The sequence below is a fragment of the Carettochelys insculpta genome, chromosome 10 (genome assembly GCF_033958435.1).
Source record: "Carettochelys insculpta isolate YL-2023 chromosome 10, ASM3395843v1, whole genome shotgun sequence".
Lineage (NCBI taxonomy): Eukaryota > Metazoa > Chordata > Testudines > Carettochelyidae > Carettochelys > Carettochelys insculpta.
The window spans coordinates 52,511,441-52,538,222 of record NC_134146.1 but is presented as its reverse complement, the minus strand read 5'-3'; the positions used below and the strand labels follow the sequence as shown (position 1 = coordinate 52,538,222).

Genomic DNA, 26,782 nt, shown 5'->3' with positions numbered 1-26,782 from the left:
CGTGGCACTGGTGTGTGTGTGTCTGTGCCTGAGGCTCGTGGCACTGGTGTGCGCGTGTCTGTGCCTGAGGCTCTTGGCGCTGGTGTGTGCGTCTGTGCCTGAGGTTCCCTGCAGAGGGGTGTGTGTGTGTGTGTGTGCGCGCGTGCGTCTCAGGCTCTGGACACCTGTGTGTGCAGGTGTTCATCTGTGCTCCCCCCGCTCTGCACCAAGCCCGGCTGTCGCCTGTGACCGCAACGCTCAGCGTGTTGCAGTGTCTGTGCCATGACTCCTGCCACGCCGCCCCTGCTGGTCTCCTGCGCTTGGTCTTCCAGCCCAGCTACAGACCCTGGGCCCCTCTTGCACCAGCGCCTCCCCCCCTCACTCTGGTTCTCTGCCCTTGGTGCTGTTCCTTTCCAGGCTGCTCCCCCGGCAGGGTCCAGTCGTCTGTCTGGGCCGAGCACATGGGTGCTGCCGGCTGCCGTGTGCAGCGGCAGGGTAGGTGCTGCAGAGCAGAAGGGCACAGGGGCCGGGTCGTTGCACAGCTAGTGCTGGCCCGTCGGCTGGTATGTTCCGTATCACAGTGCGAGGCCCTGGCGCTGGCTGCCTGCCAAGCCGTAGCCACAGCTGGTGCAGGGCTGAGCTGGGCCCAGAACGACACCTGCCTTTGGATCCCACCGAGAAGTGCCTTGTTCCTCTAAGCCAGCACACGTGGGCCCGGAGGGAGCACCTGGCCCACCCCTAGCACGGCTGCACTCCTGGAGCCATGCCAGGCCCAGGCCCTCTTTGCCTTGGCAGGGCCATTCCGCAGGCACGAGTCTGTGGGAGCCAGACCGAGCGAGTGCACCAGCCTGGAGCTTTGCCCTGGCCGGGGCTCAGGGTGCCGCTGACACTTTGTGCTTAGCTCCAGCTTACCAGCTCCTCACCAGGCGAGAGCAGCCTGAGGCCCCAGCTGCCCCCCCCCCCGCCTGCCTGCCGGCCAAAGGGTGAGGCCGCGGCATTGCCGGGAGGTGGCCGTGCTGGTGGGTCGCACAGAGGCAGAGCAGAGTGGGGCTCTGCTGTGGGCCAGGTGGAGGGTGGGACAGCACGGGCCTGACCCCAGGTCTGTGGGGACAGCCAGGCCGGGGCTCCCGGGGAAGTGGCGTGCAGCTGGCTGGCTTTGGTAGTCAGAGCAGGTCACTCCCACAGGGCCAGGCTCACGACCCGGTGCCCAGGAGCCAGCGCAGGGGACCTTTGTGGGGAGCTGGCTGGACAAGCCGCACACCCTGCGCCTGGTGCTGCTGGGCCCTTGCACGCTGTCCTGGGGGGCTGCAACAGGCTCCAGGGCAGCCCAAGCTGTGCCAGAGCTCCTGGTGGTGGGGTGGAGGGCAGGCTGAGCGAGGGAGGCAGCAGGCCTGGGCTCTGTTCCCAGCTGTACCCTGGGGTGACCCCTGGCAAGACTCTTACATTTCTTGTGCCTCAGTGTCCCCATCTGAGCAGCACAGTGCAGCCCTCTCCACCCCCGGAGGCACAGTGAGGTCGTTGGGGGAAGGACAGTCCCAGGGACATGGGACTCTGCTCAGCATCAGCCCTGCTCCCCCCTTCCCAGGTGGTTCAGCATCACACCAGCAGGATGCCTGGAAGCTCCGAGCTTGTAACAGCCGGTTCCCAGGGCTCGTTGCTTCCCTCACAAGGACGCCTTGGGGCTCCAGGGGTTAAAGGAGAGGGCTGCAGCTCTGCTCTGTTGGTTTGGGGGCCGTTGGGGTTGGGGGAGACCTGGCCCAACAAGGCTTTTCTATCCCAGGGCTTCTCTGCCTCTGACACTGCCCCTTTGCTGATTCATTGATTCAGACAGCTTAAATACTGGGAGGGGACACAGCAGCCACACTCTGCTCACACAGCAGCACCGGGCCGTGCGCTCCCAGCCTCTCCCTTGTGCTGCCGGCTCCCAGCAGCCAGATGCGGGCGGGTGAGTTTCTTTCTCCTTTCCTGGGGTGAGCGCACTGGCTCTGGGCTCAGCACGGCTCAGAGGGCACCAGCGTGTTCCTTCCTCCAAGCCTGGAGGCCTCCCTGAGTGCCGAGGTTTGCCTGGCAAGGGCTAGTACTTCTCCCGCAGACAAACTCGGCCCAGTGCTTGGGGGATCAGAACTCGTTAGGGAAGAGGAGTCAAGCTCAGAGCCTCTCCCACAGCAACCCCCAAGGGAGTGTGGGGCAGGGGCGCGGTCCAGGAAGAGCTCCAGACGCGCTGGCTGGTGAAGGCGGTGGGAGAGGGCAGGCGTGCGTGGGATAGTCAGGCATTCACTGGCATGGTGTCAGACCTTGTCCTGGGCAGGACAACGGCATCTACCAGTGTTCAGCTGGTTTTAATTACCTGGGGCTCGACTGGCTCGAGCTCGCTTGCAGGGCCATGACACGCAGGGCCCCTCTGGTGTGCCGAGCGCTCGGGTCCCTTTATGAGCTGCTTCATGTAAACACGACTGTTCTCAGATGCAAACTGCTTCCATATGTAAACCAAAAGCATTCCAGGGTTTTATGGGAGATATTTTCCCCTCTCGCAAGCAAATATTTTCCCTGGCAGCGCCACGGAGGCCAGTGCGTGATCTCTCCAGGCCTGGGACGCCCCCCAACACGTAGCCAGGTAAAGGGGGAGTTTGCCCAAGTGGTCGTGGAGTTCAGGGGTCAGAGCTCAGGCGGGGAGGCTGCTGAGGGCTGGCAATCACATCCTGTGCATGCGAGGGGGAGGCTCTGGGCACGCAGGCTTGCGGGGGTGAAGGAGATTCCAGGCTGGGGCAGGGGCTGTGGGTTTGGTCCCTGGGGTGGGGCCAGAGCTGAGGTTTGGGGTACGGGGGAGGGTGAGGCGAACAGATGGCGTGTGTGGCTCAGGCCTGCAGGACAAGGTGGGATAGGGTGCAGGCGGTGAGGGCTCTAGCTGGGATGCAGGCTCTGGGGCTGGGGATGAGGGTCAGCGCAGGCGGTGAGGGCTCTAGCTGTGATGCAGGCTCTGGGGCTGGGGATGAGGGTCGGTGCGCAGAGGGTGAGGGCTCTAGCCGGGACGCAGGCTCTGGGGCTGGGAATGAGGGTCGGTGTGCAGGTGGTGAGGGCTCTAGCCGGGAGGCAGGCTCTGGGGCTGGGGATGAGGGTCAGCATGCAGAGGGTGAGGGCTCTAGCCGGGACACAGGCTCTGGGGCTGGGGATGAGGGTCGGTGCGCAGAGGGTGAGGGCTCTAGCCGGGACGCAGGCTCTGGGGCTGGGGATGAGGGTCGGCGTGCAGAGGGTGAGGGCTCTAGCCGGGACGCAGGCTCTGGGGCTGGGGATGAGGGTCAGCATGCAGAGGGTGAGGGCTCTAGCCGGGACGCAGGCTCTGGGGCTGGGGATGAGGGTCGGTGCGCAGAGGGTGAGGGCTCTAGCCGGGACGCAGGCTCTGGGGCTGGGGATGAGGGTTGGTGTACGGAGGGTGAGGGTTCTAGCCGGGATGCAGGCTCTGGGGCTGGGGATGAGGGTCAGTGCGCAGAGGGTGAGGGTTCTAGCCGGGATGCAGGCTCTGGGGCTGGGGATGAGGGTCAGTGCGCAGAGGGTGAGGGCTCTAGCCGGGACGCAGGCTCTGGGGCTGGGGATGAGGGTTGGTGTACGGAGGGTGAGGGCTCTAGCCGGGACGCAGGCTCTGGGGCTGGGGATGAGGGTCGGCGTGCAGAGGGTGAGGGCTCTAGCCGGGAGGCAGGCTCTGGGGCTGGGGATGAGGGTCGGCGTGCAGAGGGTGAGGGCTCTAGCCGGGACGCAGGCTCTGGGGCTGGGGATGAGGGTCGGTGTACAGAGGGTGAGGGCTCTAGCCGGGACGCAGGCTCTGGGGCTGGGGATGAGGGTCGGCATGCAGAGGGTGAGGGCTCTAGCCGGGACGCAGGCTCTGGGGCTGGGGATCAGGGTCGGCGTGCAGAGGGTGAGGGCTCTAGCTGGGACGCAGGCTCTGGGGCTGGGGATGAGGGTCGGTGTACAGAGAGTGAGGGCTCTAGCCGGGACGCAGGCTCTGGGGCTGGGGATGAGGGTCGGTGCGCAGGCGGTGAGGGCTCTAGCTGTGATGCAGGCTCTGGGGCTGGGGATGAGGGTCGGTGTACAGAGGGTGAGGGCTCTAGCCGGGACGCAGGCTCTGGGGCTGGGGATGAGGGTCGGCGTGCAGAGGGTGAGGGCTCTAGCCGGGACGCAGGCTCTGGGGCTGGGGATGAGGGTCGGCGCGCAGAGGGTGAGGGCTCTAGCCGGGACGCAGGCTCTGGGGCTGGGGATGAGGGTCGGCGCGCAGAGGGTGAGGGCTCTAGCTGGGACGCAGGCTCTGGGGCTGGGGATGAGGGTCGGCGCGCAGAGGGTGAGGGCTCTAGCCGGGACGCAGGCTCTGGGGCTGGGGATGAGGGTCGGCATGCAGAGGGTGAGGGCTCTAGCCGGGACGCAGGCTCTGGGGCTGGGGATGAGGGTCGGCGCGCAGAGGGTGAGGGCTCTAGCTGGGACGCAGGCTCTGGGGCTGGGGATGAGGGTCGGTGCGCAGGCGGTGAGGGCTCTAGCCGGGACGCAGGCTCTGGGGCTGGGGATGAGGGTCGGCATGGAGAGGGTGAGGGCTCTAGCCGGGACGCAGGCTCTGGGGCTGGGGATGAGGGTCGGTGCGCAGGCGGTGAGGGCTCTAGCCGGGACGCAGGCTCTGGGGCTGGGGATGAGGGTCGGCATGGAGAGGGTGAGGGCTCTAGCCGGGACGCAGGCTCTGGGGCTGGGGATGAGGGTCGGCGTACAGAGGGTGAGGGCTCTAGCCGGGACGCAGGCTCTGGGGCTGGGGATGAGGGTCGGCGTGCAGAGGGTGAGGGCTCTAGCCGGGACGCAGGCTCTGGGGCTGGGGATGAGGGTCGGCGTGCAGAGGGTGAGGGCTCTAGCCGGGACGCAGGCTCTGGGGCTGGGGATGAGGGTCGGCATGCAGAGGGTGAGGGCTCTAGCCGGGACGCAGGCTCTGGGGCTGGGGATGAGGGTCGGCGCGCAGAGGGTGAGGGCTCTAGCTGGGACGCAGGCTCTGGGGCTGGGGATGAGGGTCGGTGCGCAGGCGGTGAGGGCTCTAGCCGGGACGCAGGCTCTGGGGCTGGGGATGAGGGTCGGCGTGCAGAGGGTGAGGGCTCTAGCCGGGACGCAGGCTCTGGGGCTGGGGATGAGGGTCGGCGCGCAGAGGGTGAGGGCTCTAGCCGGGACGCAGGCTCTGGGGCTGGGGATGAGGGTCGGCGCGCAGAGGGTGAGGGCTCTAGCCGGGACGCAGGCTCTGGGGCTGGGGATCAGGGTCGGCGCGCAGGCAGTGAGGGCTCTAGCTGGGACGCAGGCTCTGGGGCTGGGGATGAGGGTTGGTGTACGGAGGGTGAGGGCTCTAGCCGGGACGCAGGCTCTGGGGCTGGGGATCAGGGTCGGCGCGCAGGCAGTGAGGGCTCTAGCCGGGACGCAGGCTCTGGGGCTGGGGATGAGAGGGTTGGGGTGTCAGGGGGGCTCTAGGTTTGGGGGTTCCAGGGCCAGGGCCGGGGCTCAGGCTTACGGTGTGCAGCAGCCAGTCAGTGGGGCTGGGAGTTAAGGCTGACTCCCTGCCTGCCTGGGTTCTGCATTGTGCCCCCAAGAGCTGGCAGTTCCAGCTCCTAGGCCAGGGCTCAGGAGGTTCTGAGTGCTGCTCTCACCCTCCGGCACTGCCCACACAGCTTCCATTGGCCACACTTCCCGGCCAATGGGAGCGCGGTACTGGCGCTTGGGGCGGGAGCAGTGCTTGACCCGGCCCTGGGCAGCTGATTCTGGGGTGCAGTGCAGAGCCAGGGCAGGCAGGGGCCAGCCTTAGCCCCCAGCCCCACTGGCCGGCCCCAGATGGCCGCACTGACCAGAGCTGCCAGGCTCGCTTTTGGCTGGATGTTCTGGTTGAAAACCCGGCGTCCGGCTCCCCACCTGAGGCTGCTGTGCCCAGCACGCCCCTTTCCCCAGGAGCAGCAGCTGAGCAGCCCTCGGGCTAGGCTGCAGGGCTGCCTGGTGCGCTGCCTGGGAGGAGCTGACCTTGAGCCCTTGAGGCCCTGGGTGGGTTTGGAGAGGCTGGCCAGCCCTCCTTTGTCCAGCTGCAGGCTCCTCAATGCACCGGAGCCGGGTGAGCTGCTGTCTGTCAGGGAGCCACGCTGGCCTGCACCCTCTGGGCATCAGCTGCTTGCCCTAGGCCTGTCCCCAGGCCCACAAGCAGCCACAGCTGGGGAGGGTTTCCCATGGGGTCTGCACTGCTGAGCCAGCCCTGGTCTGGTGCAGACAGAACCTCCACAACAGCTCCCAGCCCTGTTCCGGGGCCGCCGTGCTGGCGCTGGAGAAAGGGGACTTTGCTCACTCGCACGTGCTGCTCAGCCCCTCTGCTGTGGGCACAGTGCAGGGATGGGTAAGTCCTGCTCTGGGTGGGCTCAGACCCAGATGCCTCTGTTGTGTTTCATCCCCACCTGTCCCCCGCCCCATCTCTCCCACGGTAAGGCCTGTACTGGCCTGCCCAGAGAGCTGGCCATGTCAGCCGCGTTTGGGGGCAGTCGAACCCCATGTACAGGCCCTGAGAGGTGGGCCAGAGCCAGGGCCCATTCTGAAAGTGGCTCTAGGCCCCTGTGCTGGGGGCAGCTGTGCTTCCATCCCAGGCAGCAGCCCCACAGCTGGCAGGGGGCTAGGGCCTGCCCGGCCTTTCACTGGGCTGAACACGCCCAGGAAGCCAGAAAAGGGGGCAGAACCCTAGGGCAGCGTGTCAATGTCCGGCCCCCCTCCCATCGCCTGTGGCCCCCGAGGCAAACCACGGAACCCATGGCCTTCCCACTGTCTCCCCAGACAACGTGACGCCGCCTGGGAATGTTCACAGTGATCCGACAGTCACCCGGCCCCCGGCCAGGACAGCACCGAGCCTGAGATGTCTGTCCCAGCCTGCAGCGGAGCTGCCATGAGCCTGAATGCATCCCCTGGGCTGTGAGCACCTCAGAGCGCTGGGGTTGACCTGTATGCAGTGAGTCGCTGCAGTTACTAAGGCTCATAACCATCCCAAAGCTCATCTTCGGGCATCCTTCAGTCTGCTCAGCAGCTCCAGGCAGCAGGCTGAGCACCTTCCTTTACTGCCAGCAAACAGGGTGTCTGCTCAGCCCTGGGGCAAGTGCTGCAGAGAGGCTGCCATAGGCTTATTCCCAGGGAACCTGCCAGATGGGGCAACTAACACCGATTAGTATTGTACACCCAGTGGAGCGAGTCAGTTCAGCTCCTCACACGGAGACGGAGGGTGCTCCGTAAGCACCCCTGTGATTGCTGGCGGCTTTGCTCACCAGTTGTCCTGGGGTTTGGTTGAACTGCTAAGCCTGCAGTGGCTGCCAGTAACTGCTGGTTGAGTTTTCCATTGGGCTGTGCTTGGGAGCTGCTCCGAAGTGGGGCCAGCTGGCACAGCTCGCAAGTGCTGCTCTGCTGGAGCACAGGAAACCTGTGGGCCACGCAGGAGCTGAGCAGCGGCTCCTTTTGCTGCAAGCAGTCTGCGAATGCTTCTCCTTGCTGCGGTGGATGCAGGGGCTGCCGGGCTGGGCCTGGGACCCGGCACGTTGGCTTTGCTCCCAGTTCCCTCCAGACTGCCCTTTGTTTGTCTGGCCCAATGCTCAGAGACGCGCAGCCTTGCACAAGATCCCGTTCCCATCCCACGGTTCTGACCCTTCCCTGGGAAAGGGCTGGCTGCAGGAAGGGACCGTAACCCACGCACAGTCTGTCCCTCCCAGCCCGTTCCCAGCAGCAAAGCCTATGTGCGCCGTGTCTGACCGCAGACCTCCCATGCAGCAGCAGTGCCTGGCCCGTGGGCTGCGGGGGGGGGGATTTATGCTCCCTGGGGGGGCGCATCGGTCATTGGCCCCCACTAGGTGCTCCAGAGACACGGGCTGCTGAGCCGTGTGTGTGTGTGTGGCAGCCGCCCTGGCTATTAGCACCTCTCATTGCCCAGGCTATGGATGTGCGCCCTGGCTTGGGCAGGGGGCGCCCGGCAGGTTGGCACCCTGGGAATGGGGAATCTGGTGCATCCTCATCCCAAAGCTCTGGTCCAGCCGGAGCCGCAGTGGGAGAGGTGGCAATGGCTGTCTTGTTGGCTCTGCACACGGGGAGACGGGGGAAGCTCAAGGGCAGGGCCGCGCTGTCTGGTACCCAATGTTGTTAATACAGGAAGTAGTGTGTCTAATGGTCAGAGCCAGCACTGGGCACTGGAGGACCTGGGCTTTAACGCCAGGGCTTCCCCAGGCCTGCTGGGCCCTTGTGCCTGACACCCCCTCTCCAGCCATCAGGCCCCCTCTGTGAAGTGGGGTAATGAAGCCCCTGTCTGTAGAGCCCTGAAGCCCCTGAGGCCTCGTGCCCTGCAGCCACTGAAGGCTGTCACTTTGCTAGTAGATATGAGCCTCTGGAGACCCAGCTGCTGTGTGCCACTAAGCTCGCCCGGCTGGGGCCGGGCCTGTGCCTGAGGGCTGCTTTCCCAGCTGGTTTCGGCGTTTTGTGGCTTGTCCTGTGCGCTCAGAAATTGCTGCTTCCCTTGCGCTGTAAGCTGCGTTCTCTGGGGTGGGGCTGATGTCACCAGCGCCCTCCAGCCCGCAGCAAGGAAGTTGACTGCTGTTTGTTCTGGTTGCAGGTCCCATGGTGCTGAACGGCTGGGTCCCACTGCTCGTGGGCTTTCGTGTCCTCTGCGTGGCGCTCGGCCAGTGCCCCGAGGAGTGTCGGTGCTCCAAATCCGCCCAGGTGGAATGCGCGGGAGCAGAGATCACCCGCCTGCCCAGCCCCATCCCCAGCAACACCATGAGCCTGCAGATCATTGGCACTCGCATGGCTGAGCTGGGGGACGCCCCCTTCGGCAACGCCTCCCTGCTGATCGCGCTGCGCATCGAGAAGAATGACCTGGCCCGGCTCAGCCCCAGTGCCTTCCAGGGCCTGCCCGCCCTGCGCTACCTCAGCCTGTCCAGCAACAAGCTGCAGGAGCTGCCCCTGGAGCTCTTCCAGCCCCTGGGGAAACTGGAGGCGCTGCTGCTATCGGGCAACCAGATCTCGGAGATCCAGGCCTCCCACTTCGCCCAGCTCAGCAACCTCAAGGAGCTGCAGCTGCATGGGAACCAGCTGCATGCCCTGCCGGAGGGCGTGTTCGACGGGCTGCCCAGCCTCACCAAGCTCAACCTGGCTAAGAACAGCCTCACCAGCCTCCCTGCCAAGGCCCTGCGGAGGCTGCCCAGGCTGCAGGTGCTGCGGCTCTATGAGAACCAGCTCCGCGAGATCCCCGCGGGCACCTTTGACCGGCTGCTGGAGCTTCAGGAGCTGGGGCTGCACCAGAACCAGCTGCGGCGCCTGGCGCCCCGGCTCTTTGCGCACAACGGCCACTTGCAGAAGCTCTTCCTGTCCAACAATGCCCTGGCCGTGCTGCCCCCGGGGCTCTTCCTGCACCTGCCGGAGCTGGCCAAGCTGACACTCCACGGCAACGCGCTGCGCAGCCTCGCCCCAGGGCTGTTTGGGCCCATGCCCAGGCTCAGGGAGCTGTGGCTCTATGACAACCAGCTCACCACCCTGCCCGACTTCGTCTTCAGCAACCTCACCCAGCTGCAGCTGCTGGTTCTGAGCAGGAACCAGCTCCGCACCGTCTCCCCGTTGGCCTTCCAGGGCCTGGGCGAGCTGCTGGAGCTGTCCCTGCACAGCAACGCTCTGCGGGTGCTGGACCCGGCGCTGCTCCAGGGCCTGGCCAAGCTGCAGAACATCTCGCTGCACAGCAACAGGCTGCGTGCCCTGCCGGGGGGCTTCTTCACCAGCACCCCTGGGCTGCTGAGCCTCCAGCTGCAGAACAACTCTCTGGAGAGCCTCCCCACCAGCCTCCTGGAGCCGCTGGCCCAGCTGTGCCACGTGGAGCTGCACGGAAACCCCTGGCGCTGTGACGCCCACATCCTGGAGCTGCAGAGCTGGCTGCGAGCCAATCTCCAGAAGGTGGGGGACAGCCCGCCCGTGTGCGCCCTGCCGCTGCTCGTGAGGGGCGCCCCTGTCGCGTGGTTTGATGAGGGGTCCTCCTCCCCAGAGACCCCCGCTGGGGCCCCCACCTATGGGCCACATCCCACCTCCGTCAGTGGCCCAGAAGCATCACCCTACGGCCGTTTGTCCGAGCGGGTTCCCCAGACAGTGCCGCCAGCGCCCGTCAGCCCCTCACTGCCCAGCCAGCCCAGTGCAGGGTTGGAAAGCGGGTCCCCAACCAGGCTCCCCGCCAGCCCGGCGGTCACCCAGGGGAGGGGGCTGTGGGGCCTGACACGCACTCAGAGCGCGGTGGTGGTGGCTGCCATCACGCTGGGCTGCCTGGCTCTGCTCTGCACGCTGGTGGGGCTGGCGGCGTACAGCTGCAAGAAGAGCCGTGTGGTGCTGAGGCGAGCGAAGGGGCAGAGCAAGGCCTAGGCCAGGCGGCAGGAAGCTCTCTGTGGATTGCGGTGGCACTGCAGAGCCCCCCGGGCCCGTCCCCCAGGGCATGGCATGTGGGTGTGGGATTTCAGTCCATAGGGTACCAGCAGGCTGTCCGTCTGTCCGTCCATCCATCCGTCCAATACAATCACTGAGGCTAAAGTGCCTTTGCCACAGACTGGCCCCACCTGCCCTAGGGCAGAGTCCATGGCCCGTTGCCCCCATTGCCTCACCCTTGCCCCTGTGGGTGCACCCGGGGGCCCAGCCCAGGCCCACTGGAGGTGTGGCCCCTGCCTGGGAGCTCGCCATTGCCTGCCACCCTGAGTGGCACAGCTCCCCCATGTGCTATGTGGTGGGATCCGCCGGAGGCCCAAGCGCTGGCTTTCTTCAGCTGCTCGGCGGTAGAGCCCTGGCACTCGAGAAGTTTGCAGTCAGTCCTGGTCCTTCCTCTTTCTGACCGTCCCAGGGCTCTGCAGGCGAATGGCCCTGGACCTGCTCCCCATGTGTGCAAGCAGCCGGTCGCCAGGCTGCCCTCTCCCCAGCCAGGTGGGCACGTGGTGCAGGGTGGGGGGCTCGGGCAGGTCCCAGAGCTGTCACAGAAGACAGGTGTGCCAAGCCTGTGGCCCCCGCAGGCAGGAGGAGAAGGGCAAAACCCTTCATTGGGCCCTTCCCATTCTGTACGCTGCCCAGCTCCCAGGCTGCCCCAGCGAGAGGTGTCCAGGGGGCTGGTGGTGGGTTTCCCCTCTAGGGCAAAGCGAGTCTGAGGGGTGTGAAGCCCTGAGCTGGGTGGGATGTGCCTGGGGGGCACAGACCCTCCTGCACAACCACATTCTCTGTAGAATTTCCTGCCTGGAAACAGCTGCCCCCAGCTGCTGGGACTCGTGCCCAGGTGGGAGATGTGTCATGGCAGTGCGGGCCCTGGAGCAGAGCTGGCTGTAGGCCTGGGCTCCGAACCCACAGGCAGCTTACAGAACAAACCAGCCTAGCTCACGCAAACGATGATACTGCAGGAGACACAGGGAAATTGGCAAAACCCAAATGCCCAGTGCCCTGAAACATGGCAGCCAAGGGCTTGGCGAATCCTTGGACCCCCGCCCTGTAAGCTGTTCACTGTGGAGCTGTGGGCCTTCCTGTTTCGGCACCTCTCACCACCCCTAACTCGCAGCAGGGCCTCATGTCTGCATCTCCCCCAACTGCACCGGCACGGTTCCCCCCCCACACCCTGCATCTGGTATGGGCTGGAATCCCTCGCCTCCCAGGGTCAGCACCATCTCCGCACTCCGGAGCCTGCGAGTCGACCCCGCTGCCCAGTGCGCTGACTGGGATGGGCTGCCTGTTCCCTTGTGCCCCCCCTTTGGCCTGGCTGTAGCCACTTGTCTCTGGCTGATCCTCCATGCATGCACCCCATGGGGCAGGGACCCTCTGCATTGTACAGCACCTTGCGCAATGGGGCTGGCCCGGCCCAGGGTTCCATGGCATCCAGCCAGACGAAGGACAAATACCAATAAAATAACCCAGACTCACTGGACGCTCGCTCCTGTGTTTGTGGTCAATGCAAGTAGCTAACATCTTTCCTGCTCCTTCCCCCCCTGCAGGGCCCTGAGATTAAGGGGCTGGAGCACAAGACCTATGAGGAGAGGCTGAGGAATTTGGGCTTGTTTAGTTTACAGAAGAGAAGACTTAGAGGTGATTTAATAGCAGCCTTCAACTTCCTGAAGGGGAGCTGTAAAGAGGAGGGTGAGAAACTGTTCTCAGTGGTGTCAGATGGCAGAACAAGGAGTCATGGTCTGAAGTTGAAGAGGGAGAGGTGTAGGTTGGATATCAGGAAAAACTACTTCACCAGGTGGGTGGTGAAGCACTGGAATGTGTTGCCTAGAGAGGTGGTGGATTCTCCATCCCTTGAAGTTTTTAAGTCCCGGCTGGACAAGGTCCTGGCTGGGATGACTTAGTAGGGGTTGATCCTGCTTGGAGCAGGGGCTGGACCAGATGACCTCCTGAGGTCCCTTCCAGCCCTGTGGTTCTGTGATGCCAAGCAGCTGTACCCGTCCCCCCCCCCCGCACTCACCCTCTGAAGCCCACGCTGGCTGCCATGCTCGGCGCCCCTGTGATGGCCGAGGTACTCGGAGAGTGAGGGGAATCCGTGTAAACAGATGAAACCAAACCTGCCGGTCTCGTGTCTAGCAAGGAGGCCCAGAGCCTGGCCCCAGCAACAGCGGCTGTGTGTCTGGGGGAGCCCCAGCCACCTGGAGTTATACCTGGGTCCCTGAGGCCAGTCTGCCTGGCTGGGCTGGCGGCTCTGACCTGCGCCGGGGGCGCCACGGGCCGGGCAGCAAAGAAACCTGCCCAGACTGCTCAGGCCCCTGGCAGGTGCTGCCCCAGAGTGGGACTGGAGGGGACCTTTCAGCTAGCACCAGCGCATGCCCAGCAGTGCTGCCTCACCGTGCCAGGCTGCCTGGGCCAGCTGTCCTTTGGCATGGCAGCTCTCCGGCCAGGCCCGGCTCTGGCCAAGCTCTATCAGTGCAGCCTTCGGGCTGGTCCAGTCACTGTTTCACAGCCCTTTGCCCAGCTTGTCTGCCCTTTGCAGGAGCTCGGCCGCGTGCTGCAGCCACTTCCGCAAGGCCCGCTGCCTGCAGCTGCCTCGAGGGCGAACACTGTGGGAGGCACGTTGCCAGCAGGTCCACAGAAGCGATAGTTCCCCTCTGGTCAGCACTGGTGAGACCACATCTGGAGCCTTGTGTCCAGTTCTGGGACCCCAGTACAGAAAGGATGTGGGCACATTGGCGTGGGTGCAGCGGAGGGCAAGGAAAATGACTAGGGGGCTGGAGCACAGGACCTAGGAGGGGAAGCCGAGGGATTTGGTCTTGTTTAGTTTACAGAGGAGAAGACTGAGGGGTGATTTGATAGCAGCCTTCAACTTCCTGAATGGAGGGTTCTACAGAGGCTGGAGAGAGGCTGCTCTCAGTGGTGTCAGAGGGCAGAACAAGGAGCGATGGGCTGAAGTTACAGAGGGGGAGGTTGGGTATTCGGAGAATCTATTTCCCCAGGAGGGCGGTGAAGCGCTGGAATGTGTTACCTGGAGAGGTGGTGGAGTCTCTAGCCCTAGAGGACATGTGGCCCACACCGCATGGCGTGGCCCAGGCTGGCCCGCACGCTGCTCGTCAGTGCTTGTGCCACTTGTCAAGTGACTGGCCCCGACCCGAGCAGGGATTTTTGTCTCAAGGTCTGATCCCTTGCCCTGCCCCACCCACCGGCCCGTTTTCCTTTCAGCACCTCTGGGTGCTGGCTTGCTGGAAAGCAGGGGCTGTGAGCTGGGTGCTGCCGGCTGGGGCGTCCCTCGCTGCCCCCTGCCCAGGACAGGCGTGGCACGCTGAGGACAGAGCCCGTGTGTCAGTGCCAGCCCCTCTGCCACATCAGCCTTTGCCTCGGGGGCCTGCCAGCCTGAGCCCTGCTGGCACCAGTCAGTGAAGCCAGGCGCTCTGCAGCATCCACCCTGCTCCTGGCAGGCCCCCTCCCCCCGAGCTCCAGAGAGACCATCCCACGCCAGTTCCTTCGGCTCCCAGGGACTCGCTCATGACCGTGCTAGACCAGTGCAGGCGGCTGAGAGGCGAGCGGGTGAGTTTCGTAATAAAGCGCAGAGCCTGACGTGCTCCTAAGCAGAGACAATACAACCAGCAAACGGTTACAGAGCAAATCAGGCAGGCTGCTGGGAGTCTGTCTGCAGCAATTACATGCTTCCCTCCCTAGGCCCCAGCCAGCCCCACCCTTCCCTTCCCTTCTGGCAGTGCTGCAGCCCACTGTACAGGCCCCAGGGACATCCCTCTCCAGCCTTTTCAGGCCATGACCTGGGAGAGGCAGGCCCCTGCTGCCTGGTAGAGCTCAGCCTGTCTCCCTCCCGGGCTGGTGAATTAGTGCCTCCCAGTGAGTTACTCAGCATTCCCCTTCGATGTAAATGTCCTTCCTTAGTCCAGGGTGGCGTGTGCACTGCCTCCGAAACCTGCGCCTGGCCCACACTTCCAGCAGCCCCCCGCCCACCCCCTTTCCACACCTGCTGTGCACATAGAATGCACTGCCAGGGAGGGGCAGCGTGTCCCCATGCATCTGTGCTCCAGAAATACTGCATCCAATCGGGGGGTTCAGCTGTGTCTGTTCAGGGGCTCTGAGCCCAGGGCTCGCCCTGTGGTGTGTGGGCCGAGGGTAGCACCCGTGCCTGCAGGGCAACTGAGCCCCTCTCATGTCCACAGCATGGGGGCAAGCTGCTGGGAGACGTCAGCCCAGTGCAATGTTCCCTCCAAGTCTTCCATCCATGTGGGGAACAAATTTTGTTGTGTGCACCACTGCATGGGTAGCTGTGCACCACCTGTAGCCAGACAGACTGCCAGCTGTGGCCCATTGCCGCTAGGTGGCATTTCAAACTCCCCTGGATGGGCTGCAGGAAACACTGGCCCACTTGTGCTGAGAGGGAGGTGCTGGGGCAGAGCAGTGCCAGCTGTGTCCAGTGGGGATTCACCTGGCGTGGGCAGGTGTCACACCCACAGCTGTGTGCCCATTGCTGCTGGGTGGCCCTGCACTCGGCCAGCACGCCACAGGGGTGCTGCAGGGTGTGAGAGTTGGAGGGTGGGATGGGCAGCAGAGGAGACCAGACTATGCCACATGCCAGCTGTCCCGGCCTCCTGCAGGGTTCACGGGCAGTTTGCACGTGCCACCCCTGCCCTGGCTGTATGCCAGCTGGAGGCACTGGGCCAGAGCCCCCCCACTCGAACGTGCCCTTACCTGGGGAGGAAAAACTTGTGTAAAACGGGGATTTCCTCATTACGCAGCACCATGGAACTCCATCGTGGTACCTGCTGGCCTGGCGCTGCCCCAAGGCCAGCCCTGGGCACCTGACGTGCGACGGGCTGATGACCCCTTTGGTGAACATTCAGCCTCAAGCCTGGGACAAAGCCCATGTAGCAGTCCCTGGAGCTCTGCACAGCCCGGCTCCAGAGTGCCTGCGGGGCGGCAGTACGCTGTGTCTGGTCTGGGCCAGCGTGCACCCAGCCTTGCCTGCTGATGGGAGAGCGGCCGTGTGGCACGACGGGGGTTGGGCATCAGCCTGCACCTACTCACAGCCTGGCACTGGTGGAAAGCTGCACTAGAGACACCGTGAAGGAGTTGCAGGGGGCGTGGGGGGGGGACAGCGCCAGCCACTGAGCAGGCGTGGAGCAGCGGTGCCCACCTGGCAGTCACTGGTGCCAACGGGCACACACTGAGGTGGTCCTTTGCTGCGCACTCACCAACTGGGCCTGGGGACCAGGCGGTCCCACAATACCCAAGATCTCCTCTGCTTTCCCACTCTGGGCCCCGGGGGCTGCAGAAATCGGAGCCAGTGGCTCAGGAGCTGGCATTGGCCTGGCCGAACCTGGTGGCGTGGTTGGCCTGGCGCAGCTGGGAGGGATGCCTTTTGGATGAGCTGTAAAACCAAACCCTTGTGGTTTATTAAGAGCCCAGCGGTGCTTTCTGCAAGCTCATCAGGCTGTGGGCTGGGTCCAGGCCAGCTGCTCCTGCCTGCAGCTGGGGCTGAGCTGCACGGTCTGCTGCCACGGGCCTGAGCTGGGCGATTGCGTCAAAGGCCTGAGCAGAGCACCGGGGGGTGGGCTGGTTTGCACTTCCCCGAGCGGGGAGGTACCATTCGAAGCCGGCTTTCTGTCTCCAGCCCTGTGGGCTGCATCCCTCTCACTTCCCCTCCGGCAGCCACAGGAGCCCAGCTTGGGTCACTTCCTCTCCAAACGGGTGTGCTGAGTGCCAGCAGCTGTGTGTGTGTGTGTGTGTGTGTGTGTGTGTGTGTGAGAGAGAGAGAGAGAGAGCCATCAGTTACAGCAGGCCAGCCTGGTGTGTGCGTGCGTGCGTGCGAGAGAGAGTGAGAGAGAGAGTGAGAGAGCACCAGCAGCTATGGCAGGCCAGCCCGGGTGTGTGTGTATGTGTGTGTGTGAGTGAGAGAGAGAGAGAGAGAGAGAGAGACAGCGAGCGCCAGCAGCTATGGCAGGCCAGCCCGGTGTGTGTGTGTGAGAGAGAGAGCGAGAGAGAGAATGCACACGTGCATGTGCGCACACACCAGCAGCTGCGGCAGGCCAGCCCAGGGTGTGTGTGTGTGTGTGTGTGTGTGTGTGTGTGTGTGTGTGTGTGTGTGTGTGTGTGTGTGTGAGAGAGAGAGAGAGAGAGAGCGCGCCAGCAGCTACAGCAGGCCAGCCTGGTGTGTGTGTGTGAGAGAGAGAGCGAGAGCGAGAGAGAGAATGCACACGTGCATGTGTGCACACACCAGCAGCTGCGGCAGGCCAGCCCGGGGTGTGTGCGTGTGTGAGAGAGAGAGCGAGCACACGCGTGTGTGCTCACACCAGCAGCTGCGGCAGGCCAGCCCGGGGTGCGTGCATGTGTGTGTGTGTGAGAGAGAGAGAGCGCACACGCGCGTGCGCTCACACCAGCAGCTGCGGCAGGCCAGCCCGGGGTGCGTGCGTGCGTGAGAGAGAGAGAGCACACGCGTGTGTGCTCATACCAGCAGCTGCGGCAGGCCAGCCTGGGGTGCGTGCGTGCGTGTGTGAGTGAGAGCGAGAGCACATGCGTGTGCGCTCACACCAGCAGCTGCGGCAGGCCAGCCCGGGGTGCGTGCGTGTGTGTGAGAGAGAGAGATTGAGCACACACGCGTGTGCGCTCACACCAGCAGCTGCGGCAGGCCAGCCTGGGGTGCGTGCGTGCGTGTGTGTGAGAGAGAGCGAGCGAGCACACACGCGTGTGCGCTCACACCAGCAGCTGCAGCAGGCCAGCCCGGGGTGCGTGCGTGTGTGTGAGAGAGAGAGCACACACACGTGTGCGCTCACACCAGCAGCTGCGGCAGGCCAGCCCGGGGTGCGTGCGTGTGTGTGTGAGAGAGAGCACACACGCGTGTGCGCTCACACCAGCAGCTGCGGCAGGCCAGCCCGGGGTGCGTGCGTGTGTGAGAGAGAGAGAGAGAGCACACACGCGTGTGCGCTCACACCAGCAGCTGCGGCAGGCCAGCCCGGGGTGCGTGTGTGGGGCTCTTCACTGCACAAGCAGCTTGTCGAGCGCAGTCGGAGCCCCGCGGGGCACTTCTGCGTGGCCGGGGCCACGGAGGGAGGGCGCCCGAGGGCGGGCAGAGCCCTGCGGGGCCGGCAGCTGGAGGACGGGCAGGCGCTGGGCACCGCGGGCCAGGGCGGCTTTGCCGGCTGCGCAGCGGCTCGGCCGGTCCCTGCTCACGCGGGGCGGGTGGGAGCTTGTCCGGCGCGTTGCTGATGCTCGCCCCGCCCCTTCGAAAGCGCTGGGTCAGCGCCTCTGCGCGGCTGCCCGAAGGGGCTTCCCCCAGGAGACCGCGGCGGAGCGCCCACGCCGGCCTCGGCCCCGCGGTAGGTGCCTGCACCGCCTCGCCTCGCGCGGCTGGGTGCGGGCAGGGCGCTGGGCGCGGGAACGGGCGGGTGACCGCGCTAGAGGGGCCGGTCGTGCGCAGCTCACCACGCACGCGGCGCTCCCCAGCGTCCCGCAGGGACTCGCCGGCCTTGCTCCAGGCTGCACCAGGTGGCTGCGTTTCCCGGCCGGTAACGCGCGCGCGCTTTTGGCTGCTGCTGCGAACAGCCGTATTCGGGCGCGCCCCGTTGCTGCTCTGCCTGATTCCACGTAGGCTGGGACGAGGCACCGGGCCAGTGCACTCTCCCCCCGCATCGGCTCCAGCTGCTCAGCTCACCCAGCGAGGGCGAGAGAGAAGGGTCATCTGATAGGAAAACCCCGGCGCCCCAGGCTGGGCCAATGCGAAATGGGCGCTGGGTCTGGCTAAAACGTCTACAAACAGGAAAGCCGCTGCCTGGGGCACGTGTGAGCAGCCTTCTGGCTGGCGCTGCGCTGAGGGCCAGGGAGCAGGGTCCTGCTGCTGCTTTTCAGCCACGTGTGGAGTAAATATGCACTGAGCCCTGTGCGGACGTGCACCACCCATAGAAACACCCGCTGCTGGCAGTGGGCACCCTGCCAGCCAGCTGGGCAGCACCTCAGTCTCCTGGGTGGCTGCCCCGGTGCTCAGCTTACAGGCAGCTCTGCGTGAGGAGCTGTAAGTGTGCAGGGCTGTCTTTGTGCTTGTTCTGCTGGACAGCTGTGTATGTACTGGCAGCTCACAGCCCAATGTGCGTGCAAATCACAACAGTGCAAGTGGAACTCACACCCCTTCTGGGTGTGGTGTCCTGTTCCAGCTCGGGGCACCAAGGCCACTCACAGAGCGAGTCAGGCGCCTGCTGGACAGGGGGCTGTTAGCTCCTGCTGGAGAGGCTCAGACACTGAGCTCCAGTGTCCTAGGTTCGATTCCCCACAGTCACACATACTCCTGGCAGTGCACAGACCAAGTGAGGCACCTTGCCTGTGCTCAGACACACCCTTACACTCCCACCACCTGTGATGCTGGAGTGGGATGTGCCAGTAAAAGGTTTGCATGGCCAAAAATCCACCTAGTGCATCGCTTCTGGGGCTGAGCTCTGCAATTCCACAGGCCCTATCTTTCTGGTTTGGTTCTTGCCAGCCAGCGTCTCCTCTGATGATTCCCCATCAGGGACCACTGCTGCCAAACTGTGTGTGCAGAACTGTGCCTTGTCCTTGCACATGTGCTGGCTTGTGCCCAAGAAGTGCTTTGCACACCACACGTCCATGGACACGTAGAATGTGGCGTGCTGAACGTGTGTGACGGTGGATGACCTGCTTACAGGAGCGGGCAGCGTTGCAGCTAGCCTGGGTTGGCTGCGCTCCAGTACAGCCCGTGGAGCTACCCTCCTTTACGCCAGTTGAGGAGCTGCTCCCGTCCCACCCCCAACACCATCTGGTTCTCCAGACCGGCCCTGCCAGTAAGGGCTGGGAATGAAGGTCTGTATGTGAGAGCGACGGGAACCGTGTCACAGAACGGGGAGCCCCAGCAGCGTACCAGCTGTCACTGCCTCTCCTCAGGTGCCCTGGGTGGGCCTTTGCTTTACCCCAAATCCCTTCTGCTCCCCACACGTGCACGGTAGCAGTTGTGAAGCCCAGTCGCTCTGCGCTGATTTCAGATGTCAGCGACAAGCCCGGCCATCAGGGCCAGCTGGCTCAGTCCCACCGGCTCTGTACACCCCTGTATCTGCTCTGGGGGCCCTGAACACAGCCTCTGGCCCTGTTAGCTGCAGGCCTGAGCTGCCACCTTGGCACAAAGCCCGGAGGTGCTGCCAGCCCCGCACCTGGGGCTAATAACAAGCAGGGTGCGAGCAGGTGGCCCAGGGGCCATGGCAGACAAACAGCTCTGCTAAAAGGAGAGCAGCAGGCTGGGGGCCTGGGCGCTGAATCACAGCCCCCCAGGGGAGCCTGCTTTGGGGTCTGGGGCACCAGCTGTGCGAGCCAGTCAGAGCTCACTGCGAAATGCCTGGCCTGCACTCGCACGGCTGCGAATTGGGCCACTTCCTCAGCTGCGTCCCCTGGGATCATAGGCCCCATTTGGGCCCCACTCCAGGCTTGCTGCAGCTGCTGTCCCTTGGGCAAGGCCCGGCCGCCGCTCCGTGGCAGAAGAGGGATGAGACCTGCGACCTTGGCTTGTGTGCTCCATGCTGCATAGCCAGTGTGAGCCGACCGGCCTCGCGCGTCACTTCCCAGCATGTCTCTGTCAGTGGCTCGGCTCTATCCTTTGACTTCCTGTCGGGATTGCTGCCTGCCCCCCTCACCTGTTTGGAGGGAGCTGCCGGCAGTGGGAGGCAGGTGTGGAGGGCTGTGACTGGGGCCACAAGCTGAGGCTGGCCCCCAGTGGCTGGTTGCCAGGTGGGAGAGTGGCTCCCTGCCAAGCAGCGGGGAAAGAGTTTGGGGTGCAGGCAGTAGAACCCCCTGTCCCGGCTCTCTGCTGGAGGGATGGCTGCGGCGAGGCCCTGGTCTGCAGCGGCAGAGGTAGGCTCCCCAGTGCAGACAGCTGGCACCCGGAGCGATGTTTGCCCTAAAGGAAACGCTGCAGCTGCTGGCGAGCTTCTGCTTTCTGCGCCTTTTCCGGCTGGCCCCCACCCCGTGCTGCAGGGCTGCCTGGGGCTGTGCGGGGGGCCACTGAGCTGCTTTGTGTTTTCCTTCAGCACGAGATGAAGTGCCCCGGTCCCCTGCTGCTGTGTCTCCAGGTCGTCCTGCTGGGCAGGGCTAGCCAGGCCTGCCCGCCCCCCTGCCAGTGCTACCAGGGGACCAAGGTGTTCTGCACTGGGGAGGAGATCAGGGACGTCCCCGAGGGCCTGCCAGGAAATTCCACTCAGCTCTTCTTCGTGGAGACCTCCCTCGCCGCCATCAGGCGCGGGGCCTTCGGCAACTGCAGCAGCCTCACCAGGCTGGCGTTCCTCAACAGCCCGACCCACGGCCTGGAGGCGGGCGCCTTCAGGGAGTGTGCCCGGCTCACCGAGCTCGAGATCTCTGGTGGCAACTTGTCAGCCCTGCCCATCCAGGCCTTTGGCAGCCTGCCCAGGCTGCGCCAGCTCTCCCTCACCTTCAGCGCCCTGCCAGACCTGGCGCCTGGCCTCTTTGACCACATGCCCCACCTGCGAGAGCTGCACTTGCAGGGCAACCAGCTCACGGGCCTGTCCCCCACCATCTTCTGCCGGTTGAGGGAGCTGGAGACGCTGGACCTGTCTCACAACCCCCTCGTGGGGGTGCCATTCAGGCTCTTCAGCCTGCTCACCCAGCTCCGAGTGCTGAAGCTGAGCAACATCGGCCTCATCCGCCTCCTGCCCCGCACCTTCTGGCCCCTGGTGAGCCTCCAGGAGCTCTCCCTGGATAGGAACGCACTGGGGGAGCTGCCTGCCAATGCCTTCTCTGGGCTCTCCAGCCTGAAGAGGCTGCACCTCCAGCACAACACCCTCAGAAGCCTGCACCCCGACACCTTCTCCCACCTTCGGAGCCTGGACTCCCTAAGCCTGGAGGACAACCACCTCTCCTCACTGCCTGCCGGCCTGCTGCGCAGCACGCCCCAGCTCCGCCAGCTCCTCGCAGCCTCCAACCGCCTTGTGGCCATCCCCGACGGGCTCTTCAGCAGCCTGGCCCAGCTGCAGATCATTGTGCTCTCGTACAACCAGCTCGCTCACCTGCCTGTGGGGGCCTTCCAAGGCCTCTCCAGCCTCACCACGCTGCAGCTGGACCACAACAACCTCACTGCCCTGGCGGAGGACGCCTTCCATGACCTCTTCAACCTGGAGGTGCTGGACCTGGCTGGGAACCGCCTGCAGGTGCTGCCCGAGGGAATCTTTGACTCCTGCGACTCCCTGCTCAGCTTGGCTCTGAAGGACAACCCCTGGGCGTGCGACTGCCAGCTGGCCTACCTTGTCCACTGGGTCCGCAACTGGGCTGCGCCCCTGAACTCTCAGACCGTCTGCGCAAGCCCTGACCACTTAAAGGGCTGGGCGCTCCCGGCTTTACCTCAGGAGCAACTGGAGTGTGGGGCTGCAGGCCCGACAGACTCCACCTTGTACCTGGGAGAGGCACAGACAGCCCAGGCCTCCTGCACCTACAGCGACCCCCAAGGCACCATGCAGCTCCTCTGTGACACAGCCGCATGCCACCAGTTAACCGTGCGTCTCCCCCCACGAGGGGATGCGGCCGGCTGGGGACTGGCATACGAGAACAACTGGGTCTTGAATTCCAGCTGTGGCCCAGTGAGCGTCTGGGTCACCGTCCGTGTGGAGCCGGGAGGGGCAGTGAGGGTGGGGGAGGCCGTTTCTCACACCCCGCTTCCTGAGCCCTAGACGGGCGATCTCCCCGTGGGCTGGTGCCGTTACAAGTCCCAGTCAGCGCGGTGGTTTGTTGCTGCTCTTTCCCCATTGCCCTGTGCACTTCTGCGCCCGGGGCGCTGTCTGCCAGCCAGGCCTTGTCCTGAGTAAAGCGTGTCTCCAGCTGCGGCTTGTGGCTCTGATTTAGTCACAGGCGCTGTGCCCGGTGACAAGGCTCCCAGCACAAAGTGAGTGCGGCTGCTTGGTGTCCTGCCCCCCGTGCGCTCCTCGTGCCGGCAGCACGCAGGGCACTTCGTCACCACGCGACGTCCAGGCCGGCGGTAGTGCCCAGGCCCGCAGGGCAGGGCCAGATTCTGACATCACTGCCGCCAGCATTGGTTGGGAGAGACTTGCTCAGTGGCCAGGCCCACGTCGTGGCTCCGTGGGCACCATGCAGCTCCCCTACCCCAGCCGGCCCTAGCAGTAGAGCAGGGTGGGGGGTAGGGGGCACACAGACGGGCTGAGGGGGGCTCAGTAAATAATCCTCCTTTGTTCTGCTCAGTGCTTCGGAAATCAGGCCCACGCCTCCAGCCGGGACACGGAGGCCCCCAGTGAGTGGAGGTGTCACGAGCAGCTCACAGGCCCTGGCACAAACCACGGGGCAGAGGCTCCAGACTGTATGGATGTCTCATGTTTGAGTCACCTGCCTGGTGACTGAGGTGCACTCCTGATGTGCTGCCATGGTCTCACCAGGCAGCGCCTGCGGGCACTGGGTGCCGTGAGCCCTGTTGTGGGCACTGGGTGTCGTGGGCCCCGTCGTGGGCACTGGGTGCTGTGAGCCCTCTTGCGGGCTGGGGATTTGTGAGCACTGGGTGTCATGGGATCTGTCGTGGGCCTGGGGAGTCGTGAGCCCTGTCGTGGGCCCTGGGTGTCGTGGGCACTGGGTGTCGTGAGCCCCGTCGTGGGCACTGGGTGTCGTGGGCCCTGTTGTGGGCACTGGGTGTCGTGGGCCCCGTCGTGGGCACTGGGTGCTGTGGGCCCTGTTGTGGGCACTGGGTGCTGTGAGCCCCGTCGTGGGCACTGGGTGCTGTGAGCCCTCTTGCGGGCTGGGGATTTGTGAGCACTGGGTGTCATGGGATCTGTCGTGGGCCTGGGGAGTCGTGAGCCCTGTCGTGGGCCCTGGGTGTTGTGGGCACTGGGTGCCGTGGGCCCCGTCGTGGGCACTGGGTGCCGTGGGCTCCGTCGTGGGCACTGGGTGTCGTGAGCCCCGTCGTGGGCACTGGGTGCTGTGGGCACTGGGTGTCGTGGGCCCTGTCGTGGGCACTGGGTGTCGTGGGCCCTGTCGTGGGCCCTGGGTGCTGTGGGCCCCATCGTGGGCCCTGGGTGTCGTGAGCCCCGTCGTGGGCACTGGGTGTCGTGAGCCCCGTCATGGGCCCTGGGTGTCGTGGGCCCTGTCATGGGTACTGGGTGTCATGGGCCTCGTTGTGGGCCCCGTCGTGGGCGCTGGGTGTCGTGAGCCCCGTCGTGGGCGCTGCGTGTCGTGGGCCCCGTCGTGGGCGCTGCGTGTCGTGGGCCCCATCGTGGGCACTGGGTGCCGTGGGCCCCATCGTGGGCACTGGGTGCCGTGGGCCCCGTCGTGGGCATTGGGTGTCGTGGGCCCTGTTGCAGACTGGGGAATCATGAGCCCTGTCATGGGAACGGGGCATCAGGGGCACAGCTGTCAAGACCTCAGCCCTGTCCCTGCGGCCATGGACCTGTGGGTGCCAAGTGTCCCCCTCGCTGAGGACAGGCCACCCCACCCCCAGCAGTGGCCCAGCCTCCTCCCCACCCAGGAGCATGGAGGTGAGGGGGGGCGCCCTGGGGAACACGATGGAGAGGGAGGGCAGGCAGCACGTGGCTCCAGCCCCGCTGGCCCCACCGTGCTCAGCCCCCTGCGTTGGGCAGGCTGGCAGCACGGCCCCGAGTCTCGGTGGGGCTGCAGCTCAGACAGCCGCAGGAGACTGGGTGAGATGCTCTGAAGCGGTGGGGTGACGGGTAGAGAGTGGGCAGGGCCGGGCTGGGCTGGCAGCTGGGGAAGGCATTGCCTTCCCCTGGCTCTTGTCCCCATCTCTGGGGCCGTGCAGTAATTTTTTGTTGTCAGAAGGGGATGTGGTGCTGTGAGGGTGAGATCTCTGCTCTGCTCTGCACTGCTGTGCACTGCTGTGCGCTGCACTGCTCTGCTCTGCTCTGCTCTGCACTGCTCTGCTCTGCTCTGCACTGCTGTGCGCTGCTGTGCACTGCTCTGCTCTGCTCTGCACTGCTGTGCTCTGCACTGCTCTGCTCTGCACTGCTGTGCGCTGCACTGTGCTGCTGTGCTCTGTGCTGCTCTGCACTGCGCTGCTGTGTGCTGCTCTGCTGTGCTCTGCGCTGCTGTGTGCTGCTCTGCTGTGCTCTGCTGTGCTCTGCTCTGCTGTGCTGTGCTGTGTGCTGCTCTGCTCTGCTGGGCTCTGCACTCCTGTGTGCTGCTCTGCTCTGCGCTGCTCTGCTCTGCTGTGCACTGCACTGCTGTGCTCTGTTCTGCTGTGCACTACGCTGCTCTGCTCTGCTCTGCTGTGCTCTGCGCTGCTGTGCGCTGCTCTGCTGTGCTCTGCACTGCTCTGCGCTGCTGTGCGCTGCTCTGCTGTGTGCTGCTGTGCTCTGCTCTGTGCTGCGCTGCTCTGTGCTGCTGTGCTCTGCTGTGCTCTGCTGTGCACTGGCTGTTGAAGAGCCAACGCATTGGGCATGCCTGCCCTGCACTCCAGGTGGGATCCAGGCTGGCAAGCTGACTGTAGCACTGGGTGCCTGTGCTGCAGCCCACCGAGGACAGCTCCAGGTGGGCTTGTGCAGGCTGCCGTGCGGGTGCAGCTCTCTGCCGGGTACAGGGCTGCTGCCACATGTCTGGGTGCAGCAGGGCAGGGCAGAAGGTGGCTGCACAGTGGCTGGGAGGGGTTACAAGTCCTGTCACCAGCAGCGCCCCAGCCCAGGCTGTTACCAGCCAGAGTGATGTGAGTTGGTCTGCTCAGGCCCACGGGCCAGCACAGGCTGTGCAAAGGGGACGGGGCTGGAGCAGGTGACAGCGACTCAGGGCCGGGTGGCCGATGGAGCTCTCTGGTCAGCAGCGGCGGAGGGAGCTCTCTGGTCACCGGTGGTGGAGGGAGCTCTCCGGTCAGTGGTGGCGGAGGGAGCTCTCCGGTCACCGGCGGCAGAGGGAGCTCTCTGGTCACCGGTGGTGCAGGGAGCTCTGTGGTCAGTGGTGGTGGAGGGAGCTCTCCGGTCAGTGGTGGTGGAGGGAGCTCTCTGGTCAGTGGTGGCAGAGGGAGCTCTCTGGTCAGTGGTGGCAGAGGGAGCTCTCCAGTCACCGGCGGTGGAGGGAGCTCTCCGGTCAGTGGCGGTGAGGGAGCTCTCCGGTCAGTGGCGGTGAGGGAGCTCTCCGGTCAGTGGTGGTGGAGGGAGCTCTCCGGTCAGTGGCGGTGAGGGAGCTCTCTGGTCAGTGGTGGTGGAGGGAGCTCTCCGGTCACCGGTGGCGGAGGGAGCTCTCTGGTCAGTGGCGGTGGAGGGAGCTCTCCGGTCAGTGGCGGTGGAGGGAGCTCTCCGTTCAGTGGCGGTGGAGGGAGCTCTCCGGTCACTGGCGGTGGAGGGAGCTCTCTGGTCACCGGTGGCGGAGGGAGCTCTCCGGTCAGTGGTGGTGGAGGGAGCTCTCCGGTCACCGGTGGTGGAGGGAGCTCTCCGGTCACCGGTGGTGGAGGGAGCTCTCTGGTCAGTGGTGGTGGAGGGAGCCCTCCGGTCAGTGGTGGCGGAGGGAGCTCTCCGGTCACCGGTGGTGGAGGGAGCTCTCCGGTCAGTGGTGGCGGAGGGAGCCCTCCGGTCAGTGGTGGTGGAGGGAGCTCTCCGGTCACCGGTGGTGGAGGGAGCTCTCTGGTCACCGGTGGTGGAGGGAGCTCTCTGGTCACTGGTGGTGGAGGGAGCTCTCCGGTCACCGGTGACCAGCCCCTCTGGCTGCAGGAGCCCCATTCTTGCAGAGAGGGGTTTTCGGTAGCAAGACAACACAAATCGTGGCCTCGCTCAGCCGGTCGGAGCGTCTGGCCCTGTGGCCCCAGGGCCTGGCACGGGTCCCTGTGCACCGCCCAGAGAGGAGACTCACGTGTCCCCTGCTCCCTCCAAGCCCGGCTGGCCCTGGCCCTGGCCCTGGCTGGGCTGTGCCAGTGGCAGGCAGGTCACTGGCTGAGCAGCCCAAGGGCACCGTAGTGCTCTGCTCTTCCTAGCGTCCCAGCTGCCACCCACCCACCCTGGCCTCCCGCTCCGTGGAGCTCCAGCCTGTGGCGAGCGTGCCCCTGCATGCTGGCTGCCTGGGGCTGTGGGGCCGGGTCTGCCCGGGGTTGGCTGCACGGGAAGTCACATCGGGGTGCAGGGTAGCGCACGCTTGACAGCTCACTAGTGACCCCTGGCCGTGGTGAGCCAGAGGAGAGCTCTGCAGAGGCCTGTGCTGCAGCGCCACCTCGCGGCTGGAAGGGGGCACCCAGCAATGAGACACGAACCCCGAGGCCCCCCCAAGGGCCCTGCAGCTGGGAGGAAAGCCAGGGCCCTGTGGTGAGGGCACAGCTGCTCCCCAGCCCCCGGGGCCTCCGCCATGCTCTCTGGGCTGCCCCACCAGGAGGCAG

At 65.2% G+C, this 26,782-nt stretch overlaps 2 protein-coding genes across 4 annotated transcripts; both read left to right on the top strand.

The window, feature by feature from the left end:
• Positions 1–1,867: 1,867 nt before the first annotated feature.
• On the top strand, positions 1,868–11,914 carry LOC142018317 (uncharacterized). 3 transcript variants are annotated; one of them, XM_075004028.1, is made up of 2 exons: positions 1,868–1,924; positions 8,603–11,914. In XM_075004028.1, exons 1-2 carry the CDS (start codon positions 1,915–1,917, stop codon positions 10,387–10,389), a joined length of 1,797 nt encoding a protein of 598 aa, XP_074860129.1. In that variant the 5' UTR covers positions 1,868–1,914; the 3' UTR covers positions 10,390–11,914. The 3 variants fall into 3 exon arrangements, with proteins under 3 accessions (XP_074860129.1, XP_074860131.1, XP_074860130.1); XM_075004030.1 differs by lacking the exon at positions 1,868–1,924 and adding an exon at positions 2,462–2,593; XM_075004029.1 differs by lacking the exon at positions 1,868–1,924 and adding an exon at positions 6,046–6,364.
• Positions 11,915–17,714: 5,800 nt separating this feature from the next.
• On the top strand, positions 17,715–22,277 carry CPN2 (carboxypeptidase N subunit 2). Its single transcript, XM_075004275.1, has 2 exons — positions 17,715–17,786; positions 20,493–22,277. Exon 2 carries the CDS (start codon positions 20,499–20,501, stop codon positions 22,140–22,142), a length of 1,644 nt encoding a protein of 547 aa, XP_074860376.1. The 5' UTR covers positions 17,715–17,786; positions 20,493–20,498; the 3' UTR covers positions 22,143–22,277.
• The last annotated feature ends 4,505 nt before the right edge of the window (positions 22,278–26,782 follow it).

What these genes read in the sequence shown, in the direction of transcription:
- CPN2 (XM_075004275.1), top strand. Translation starts at nt 20,499, where the DNA reads ATGAAGTGCCCCGGTCCCCTGCTGCTGTGTCTCCAGGTCGTCCTGCTG.